The sequence below is a fragment of the Brienomyrus brachyistius genome, chromosome 18 (assembly GCF_023856365.1).
Source record: "Brienomyrus brachyistius isolate T26 chromosome 18, BBRACH_0.4, whole genome shotgun sequence".
NCBI lineage: Eukaryota > Metazoa > Chordata > Actinopteri > Osteoglossiformes > Mormyridae > Brienomyrus > Brienomyrus brachyistius.
In genome coordinates, this window is record NC_064550.1 from 4,060,071 (window position 1) to 4,069,424 (window position 9,354).

Genomic DNA, 9,354 nt, shown 5'->3' on the forward strand with positions numbered 1-9,354 from the left:
AGAAAAAAGATTTAAATAAACAAAAATAATCACCCCATACATTTTCCAAACCTCTTATCCTTCTGGCTTGCCATGACTTGACATGGAATGACACAGTAATAAAAGTCGCTACATACAATACTGCACATCAAGCCAATGAACCGTGCATGCATTTGTCATTACAACCCATTGCATGTATCCTGAATTTTTAATATAATAGGCTTAATGGCAGGCCGTTCATAAGTATGACTTCCCCATAAGTCAGAAGTTCTTAACCCGGGGACTGCCTGCATAATAGGCAAACATACGTAATTTACTGGTAAATAAGAGCATAAGTAATTTAGAAACGAAAGGAGGCCATTCGGCCCATCAAGCTCGATTGGGGAGAACTTAACTAATAGCTCAGAGTTGTTAGAATCTTATCTAGCTCTGATTTAAAGGAACCCAAGGTTTTAGCGTGCACTACATGAACAGGAAGACTATTCCGTACTCTAACTACACGCTGTGTAAAGAAGTGTTTTCTCAAATGCAGTTTAAAATGCTTTCCACCTAGTTTTTAATCTAATACTGAAGTAGCCATTTGGCTGCATTGGTGGCATCCTTTCTACAATGGAAATAAAATCCTCTCAGGAAGTCTCTTCTCCACTCTGTTGCATAAATTCCAATAGATGTGTTGCACTTGCAGGCTGCTTTGTTTTCATGCTTCAGCCCAGTTCATTCCAAACCAGCTCAATGGGGTATAAATCCATAGACTGTGCATTAAAGGATGTTCTTCACTTCTAAGATATGTCAGAACTAGTTGGGAAATACTGGGTCACTATCTTACTGTAGGGTGACCTGATCCACTAAGTGTAGCATTTTTGGTTCAGGATGCTAGTCTCCCTGTTCAGGTCGCTAACCTCTTCCTGTTGGTTTCCTCCTGGTTCCAAGGGCCTTTTGATGGAGTAGGAAATCGAATTCACTGATAGCTTAGTTTTCTTTGCAATGTTTCTTAAGGACAGACCTACATTTTTAAGGGTTATAATGTTCTTCATTTGTTCAATCCTTTAAAATAACAAATGCCTTAACTGCCTTTTTCTCACACCTGACACAGAAAAATACAATATTGCTTGAATTGCTTCAGATAGTGTAATAAGTCTATAGTCAGGCATGGACATAAATGGTATGCAAGTACACATTCACCCTTAAAAATGATATGTGCGACAAACGATTGTTTGCAAAAACACAAATGCCTACTTGTTTTATGTGCATTTGCGCTGCTATGACAAGAAAATACCTTGCATTTTAACCTGTATACTGCAAATGAAGCAGCGTTAGCATATAAAGATTAAAATGCATAGCAGCGCAAATGCACATAAAATAAGTGCACATTTACAGTGTTACCACAGTTGATTGTCGCACGTATCATTTTTATAGCTGAATGCGTACTTGCGTACCGGTTATGTCCATCCTTGTCTATTATAATACTGCTTTTATGGCGGAGGGATTGTAAATCAGTAAATCAGTAGCAGTTGGGCTTAATTTACTTCTGTTGCTGAAGAAAAGTTTTAAGCTATTTACCCTGTTACTTGTTCCCTGGTTAAAAAAAAAACCAAACGTGTGTGTTGTTATACTTGTAGACTGGTAATGTAAAGAAAAACTGCTCCAATCAAACCACAAGGCCAGTTTTAATGGCTCCACTAAGTAAACCAGGGGTGGCCAATCTTATCCTGAAAGGCCTGCATTGTGTTTTAAAATTACTAATTAGAAGACTGAACGGCTGAAGAGTTCTCACATCTGGGTTTGAACAGCTAAAGGTTCTGCACAGACACTGGCCCTTTGCATGTAAAGTCTGGCCACCCCTGAAGTAAACGGTCATCTGAGAATGTCATTTAACACTGTAAAGAACAACAAATATTATATCTATAAATAAAGAGAAACGTTTATTTTCTTACTATAATGAAGCAGCTGAATTAATAATGAATTAATGTTAATGGAAACTATCAAACTGGCCATTCACTTAGATTAGTCCTACAAGCAAATTTAAGTTCATGAAAATATACTCAGTCCATTCTTAACTAGTTTTCATTCACTTGCAGTAATGGTGTAAAGCTGATGCGCTTTAGGTCATATCATCCAAAACCCTATCCCAGACTCACGGCACTGGGCATGGGCAGTAATACGCTGTGCATGTTAAGAAGCTCACCTGTTTTTGTGCTTGGATATACTGCTGCCATAGAAGATGGGACGAGGGGGATGTGGGCAGTTTGGGGGACACCAGCTGACCTGACAGCTAAGCTGTGATTGGTTGGCACATGAAGTCCACTTTTCGGCTTGGTTTGGCCTTCCAGGGACAGTCTTGGCCCCTTTGTACTGAAAAGTACGCTGAGGCTTTGGTGGTGGGGTTGCTGGGTGTGTGTCTCTGCGCTCAATTTCAATGATGGGTGGCTGTGGTGGACTCTTCCTGATCTGAGGCACATCACTCCCTTCCAACTTACACCAGAAACCCCGGGATATATAGAAGTTCCCTGGAGGAATAATCAGCCCAGGGTCATCTAAACCCAAGGGTGGAGAATGACACTGATCCTCATCTGCCAGTTTCACATTTGCAAGCCCTCTGATGTCTCTGCTGTCCTTGGCCATTGTGGAGTTGCTGGGATCCACAGACTCGCATACCGTTGTTTGAGAAACAGAATTAGGATCTGCTACATCACCCATCATCCCATTAACTCTGCATGTACCTCTTCCCTGGGCTTCCCTGAAATCCAGCCCGAGACTTTTGGCCTTGGCCAGGCATGCCTTTGCCCAAGGTTCACATCTCTTGTTATTGCAACATGCTTCATTTCCATGGATGTCCCCAGAGAGAGTTCGGGACACTGGGACCCATTGCGCCTTGCTGGTACAACACTGCCCCCCTTCTAACTGGTTGCGACCTTCCCACTGTGAAATCTTCTTTTTTATGTTTATTCCTGGATCATGGATGAGATGCCTGCCTACTGAGGAAGGAGGTCCAGAGGTCACTGCCTCCCCAACTCCCCCTCGGTCTCCTCTTCCTGCCCTCAGGGTCAACATGGCATAAGACGGCAATACAGAGGCATTTGTGCTCCTCTATCCTAACTAGACAGGAAAGGTTCTTCATCCAGTGCACTGTCTGTTTGTCCGTTTTCTCTCTCCTTCTTTACTGGATTATTCAAGGTTCAAGAGCAAAATGTTCTCATCCTCAAGCAATAAAAAGCTTTCCTCCTGGGGATCCCTGCAAAGCATGAGACAATACAGTTATTTGCTCATTGATACACAGCCTAGTCTGAAGCCTGAGAGCCAAACAGCAGGCAAAGGGAACAGAGGTGGAAGGACGTGAGGGAGATGGGAGGAAAGCGGAGGAAACTGGACAAGGGCTGGGACTTCTCAAGGTCAGTGGCCAAAAATAGCCTGATAGAAAGGACAGCACTAATGATTGTGTGTGGGAGGCTCATGCCTCAGCCACTGAAATTTTGGGGCTCAGACCTAAACCTAAAACTCTCTTCCAGGCCCTGCACATGCACCCCCAATGCAAGCAACTCAAGCACTGCAACTTCAAACTGCATCATGCCAGCTAAACAGTAAAATGACTCAGAATCCAAGGAAGACATACATGGTCATACAGACACAAAAAATACACATAACATTAATTGGGAAAGCAATTTTAAGCCATGGTTTATCCAATCACAACAATTCAAAACACCAAATAAACATCAAATGTCATATTGATGTTGTACATATACAACCAGGATTTAAAAACAGTCCACCTCCTTCAATGTTAACCTTTTTTTCTTACTGTCCCAAAGTCTAGCAAATATTCAAGGTAAAAGGTTTAAGATCAGTTTTGCAATAAAATTGTTTTTTTGCCCCATCAGCTTTAATGTTGATTTACTTCCGCAGGTCTGACCAGTTAGACATTAATTTTTCGAAGGGACGTGACCCCTACAGCTTAATTTTTGTTCCATGTTTTGTATTTTTCTCGAATTTCACTGCTACCAAAGCTTACCATAACTTACTGTATAGAATCATGCTACAGGTTAAACATGTCTAAGGGGCAATCTGTGAATGACATTTTAGTTAATTTTGAGAGGGATATAACTTATGAATAAGCAAGAATATTATACATATTACATACATATTCCTCTAGAATAGGGTCACTGCTGCTCCTGGAGATCTACCACCCTGCAGAGGTTAGGTTCTGCCCTAATTTAACACTCACGATGCAGAGAATCAGGTATATCAGTAGCACCTCACCATTAGAGCCAGCTATGTTCACATAGCTACCGAAGGACCGGATTATCTGTATCAGGCGTGTTAAATTAGGGCAGCACCTAAGATCTGCAGAGTGGCAGATCAGCAGGAGCAGGAATGATCAGCCCTGGTCTAGAAGTACTGTGGGCATGTTGGAGGCATGGTGGTGGACAGAGATGGGAAATGGGAGGAATTCCCAAGCTGGATGATTACCACTGCGGGCAATTGGTCATTTAACATGCTGCATTCCTGAAAACGGGAGAAAGGGGGTAGGAGGGGAAAAGAGACAGCTGAAGTTGCCTTTGTTCTGCCAGACCTACATCTTCCAGTCAGTATGGAATCCCAGAGCAGACCACGGCCAAGGCCAAGCACATCCAGCTATCAAAAAGCTATAGCTCACTAAATTGTCTTGTGCGGTTATGTGTGTTTCCATGTAATTTTGTACGAATGACATTGCAAAAAGAAGGTTGACAAAATGAATCTCTGAATGGGGGGCGTTTCCATTAATGGATGTCATACGAATAATGGTCAGCCTGTGAAATTAGGATGCATGTCTTGTAATTCAATATGGAGCAAGCTTATGTTATAAAAAAAAAAGATTGCTTATGTCCGCAGCAGAAGTGTCCTGTTATTACTCGTTTTGGTCTTTATTACCATAATAACTTTATTGTTGATGAGGTAAGTTATGTGATGTGAAATGAGGTGGGGCTGCCACAGTGTGCATTGATGATAATGTACAGAATGAATTCCTTGCAAATATTTAGCGAAATATAAAGCATCCTGAAACACTGTGTTTACTAAGTTCAGAAGGCAACTGCTATATGAATTTTGAAAACATTATTTTGGCAAACCCACAAATTATCAGTAATGTAAATTCAGTTGTTTGTAATATAGCACTCTGCATAGAATTACCATACATAACTTGTATCTACTAATTTGCAAATTCTTTTTCCACTTTTCTGAGATAATTCAGGGTTTTTTTTTCAGAATTCATGTGCTTCCATTAAGAGGCTTTTCGTTTCACATCAGTAAAATGCACACAATCTAGGTCAATGGCAGCACCACTACTGTTAGCTTCAGCTACAAACATATATGCGCATTTAGAAGAACACAGCAACAGTATGTGTCATTACATAAATCTCAGTTTGTATGTGTGCAGTCATTGTGGAGCCTTTTGTGTCATCAGGCATGATGGTCTGTGTGTAAGCCTGCACTCCTTAAATGGTGTAGGTTTAATGGTGTGTGTGTGTGTGTGTGTGTGTGCTCATGCACGTGCATATATTTTGCAGGAAGCCTTTGCTTTCCTGAGTCTCAGGATGAGAGGATCAGCAAATATCTGCAGGCTGGGTCAGGGAAGTTCACTCAGAAGCTCTTTATTTGGAACAATGCTGCAACGATTATCTGAATAGCCATTGTTTATTACGCAGTTTTCATATCCCTATGATCTGGGCTACTGGGATTTCTTGGTTTGGCGTGGCAAGCACTATTCTTAAGAACTGGGTTAAACAGCGATTAATATTACAGGCCTACAGAGGAGACAATATGATGACAATTATATTAGAATGGCAACAAATACAGATCCATTTTACATCACGGTTCCCCAAACAGTTTTGTGAAAAAGGATTAAAGCAGCACTACAACAATATCCAGCACAAGGCAGCAAGAACGATACTGGAATTCCAACTAGTAAAACCTACATTCACAGAGAACGCATGCAAAGGAAAATGTACACTGTTAAGACACTCTGGCACTCAGGTGCACACATGCTTGTCGTCATGCTTGTTGTCTTTTATTCCGTCCATTGTGTAAACAACAATTGAGGAGAGTGAGGCCTCAAGATCTACACACCATTCCACTCCAGTTATTTACAAACTGCAAGCGCTCCATTACCCAGCGTGTCCCCACATAACTAGACTTCGGGATTAAAGTCACATCAAAAATGACAGCCAACAGCTAATTGCAGCTTCACAGGCTGTGGTCATCACACCTTCCTCGGCGCCTGTCGCATGATCTGACTCTCTCTGCATTGCATGACATCCAGGAGGGGTGCAGGGCAGAGAAACAGAAGTGTTCTTCACAAACACACATTTTAAACATTTATTGCCTATCACCCGGGTGCATAGCTAGTAGCTTCACCCAAATAAAAATGACAGTTTTAAGCGGTTGATACATCCTGGCATTTACTGAAGTGTTTAAGACCCATCCTGGGACTTGATCTGGCATTCTAGAGGTTACATATACATAACTATCTCTGCCATTCATCGATCTTGAGAAAGTGACTCTAGAAGAAACTTTGTACCTCACAGTCCACACTCACACCAGGCCTTGAAGAGCAGCTGCAGTGAGATAGTACTTCCCCCTTTTCTGTCTGCTGCTCCCTGGACAGGCTCCCACTGGAGCATGTGATACCCTGGCAAGCTGTACAGCTGCTCAGACACTGTCTAATAGTAAAAAAATCTCTAATAGTGAGAAGAGCCAGTTAAGGCATCCTAGTCACTTAAAAAATTAATAACGTTACAGACAAGTTTAAAACCGCAAGCAAGTTCTTAACGACTATTTTTCCCCAAAACAAAAAGCATATCTTCGTAAAGCACAAAACTTTGAGGGGAAAAAATGGATTCATAAAAAATGCCTAGAAACCCATTCATGCCGTCATGCTATGATGACTATAATATACGGAACAATCCTACAGTGGAAAAAAACTACATATAATGTGCAAATATCATATTCCTCGTTCGGTAATTCCTTAACTACGGTGACAAACTGCGAAAGCGTCAAAGTGCAAGAGAAATAAGAACAATTAAGCAGTCAAAACAACGCAGCGTAATGCTGGGGATGAGCCCTGAGCTGGTTAGCTACATTTACCTTCAAGCTAACCAGCTAAACAGTAAAATGACATAAAAGGGACGGATGAGTTGGCACAGCAAACCAACAAGAAAACATTTGTGTAGTTTAGAAGTATCTGCTTGATAAACTCTGGGAACACATGGGACACGTAAAGCCATGTAAAAAGTAACTGGCTAACTTAACTTAACCCACCTCCGTGGTGAAACCGCCGGCACCATATCCTTTTTGTCTTGACACCTAATTAGTAATCCAGTACGAACGATATGAAGCAGTTTTAAGCGTCTTCGCCGCTTCGGAAGTTTTCGTTAACAGCAGATGACGCGAAGAGCCGGTGTTTCAAGTCTCCTCTGCGGTATTTTAATACGCTGCGCGCGGCATGGCCGCTTTCAGCCGTGACTCTTGTCCCGGAGACTCGCCCACCCCCAGTCTTTGCATGCAGGATGCGGTCAGTAAGAGTGATCGGACTCCCCAGGAGGAGGAAGTCCTCGGATCTAACGGGAGAAACGGGGACCTCACCTTTACATGGGGAAAGGGTGCAGTAGCTTAAAGATGTTTACAATATATTCGTATTCCAGTTTAGGTATTACTGGTAACTGACTGTTTTATTTGACAATTAAAAAGATTTATAATGGGCGACATAGACACCTCCGTGAGTCACGCTTAATGTCGTGTCGTTACACCCGCTGAGATAGGCCGGGGATAACCGGTACCGGCATATCGACCAGCTACACATTCATTTGTTTACATGTCTTGAAATGTCATTTGTGTAGTTTAGTACAGGTTCATGGAAATTTCAAAGCTTTCTTGAGATTATGAAAATTATGTAATAAGTGAGCTGCCATGTTCAAGTTCACTGAATTGCCTGAAATAGTTACCCAGCAAACAAGTCCTTTTGGGGTCACTGTGGGCTGAAAATTGGGCTCCAAGCTATGGGCCCCTAATGCGGCCCTTGTCATAGAGCCTGCACTTTGGGCACAATGTGGGCTGTGCACTGATGGCTCCATGGTAGCCCCCCTGAAGCTCACATTAAGCCCACTGCATAAGCAACTGACTAACTTAACTAAATAATTATTTTTTTGCCAAAAGGTGCATAGGGTGTCGACAATTTACCTCCATCTGGTCCGATCTTCAGCATCGTTCAACTGAGCCGCAGAAACTTCATTATTCATATTCCAGCATGCCTTGAGTCGCAGTTACTTATAAAGAAACATCTAAATTTGTGAATTTATGTTGAAAATAGTAAGTGTCGTCACATTGTGCTGTAAGTGCTGAATGTAATGTTTTTGCCGTGGTGTGCGTGTGATTGCGTAGCGGTTACCCTGAGTGTGATAATTATGTGAATTGTTGGCTTTGGCTGTCTGCTGCTGCTAGTCTCTGGGAGTTCACTGATGAGGTGAACTACTTGCTCTTTTAAAAACATGGCCGAAAAGTCACAATTGGTGACACTGCTGTCAGGACAGGGATACTAGGTCGGCAAAGAAATCGATGACCTAATCTGAAGGCTCCAATTGGCCAGGCTTCCATGATGGCACCGGGGCGAAGCAGCAGCAAACCTCACCCTGGGAAGGTCGGGCAGGTCATATGAAAGAGCCCCAGCCAGGCCCCACAGTGCAGCTTATCACAGCCACTGGCGACGCCGTGAGGGAGACGTCACCCGCATCACCCGCCAACAAGCCCTCGCCCTGGTATCATCAGGTGGGTTGGCTGGGCCACGAGCAGGGTCTTTACATGGACTGCATAGGGGAGGGCATCCATAGCTAAGCTCTGGTGGATACTGGTACCGTCACACTTATCTGGCTAGGTGTGTTCCCCAGACACGGACCAGTTGGCCTCATCAGGCTGAGAAACAACGGGGTTCGGCTCGTCTCTGTCATTATCGTGTGCATACTAATGAAGAGGAGGCGGCTCACCATCACACTGGCGGGATGGGCCACAGAGGCCGGTGGTGGTGGAATGCTGTGGAGAATGCTTTCTTGGCACAGTTTAATCTTTAATTCCAATGGATCATGGCCTGAACACCACAGTCTATCTGAGTACTGTTGCTGACCATATGCATCCCTTCATGGCCACAATTTACCCATCTTCCAATGGTGGATTGTCATGCTGGAGGTAGCCATATCACAAAGCAAAAGTCATCTGAAACTAGTTTCATGAACATGACATTGAGTTCACTGTTCTTCGGTGGTGTGCCCATCTGGGATGTGGTAGAATGGGAGATTGACAGCATGGATGTGCAGTATTGCTGTCAACAAATATTCTAAAATTCGTTATATAATTGAA

The 9,354-nt window shown here is 42.9% G+C and overlaps 1 protein-coding gene and 1 long non-coding RNA gene across 3 annotated transcripts in view; one reads left to right on the forward strand and one right to left on the reverse strand.

The window, feature by feature from the left end:
- dennd2c (DENN/MADD domain containing 2C) overlaps positions 1-7,605 on the reverse strand; it is a 30,439-nt gene extending 22,834 nt beyond the window's left edge. The window contains exons 1-2 of one of the 2 annotated variants that reach the window (XM_048982721.1): positions 7,267-7,605; positions 2,165-3,211 (exon numbers count right to left, since the gene is read on the reverse strand). In XM_048982721.1, coding sequence (XP_048838678.1) covers positions 2,165-3,030 — 866 coding nt within the window. In that variant the 5' untranslated portion in view covers positions 3,031-3,211; positions 7,267-7,605. The remainder of the gene's footprint in view (positions 1-2,164; positions 3,212-7,266) is intronic. The other variant, XM_048982722.1, reaches the window with a different exon arrangement.
- Positions 7,606-8,205: 600 nt separating this feature from the next.
- On the forward strand, positions 8,206-9,305 carry LOC125712563 (uncharacterized). Its single transcript, XR_007383342.1, has 3 exons — positions 8,206-8,313; positions 8,591-8,769; positions 8,889-9,305. It is a non-coding gene; the product is annotated as an uncharacterized LOC125712563 (long non-coding RNA).
- Positions 9,306-9,354: the final 49 nt, after the last annotated feature.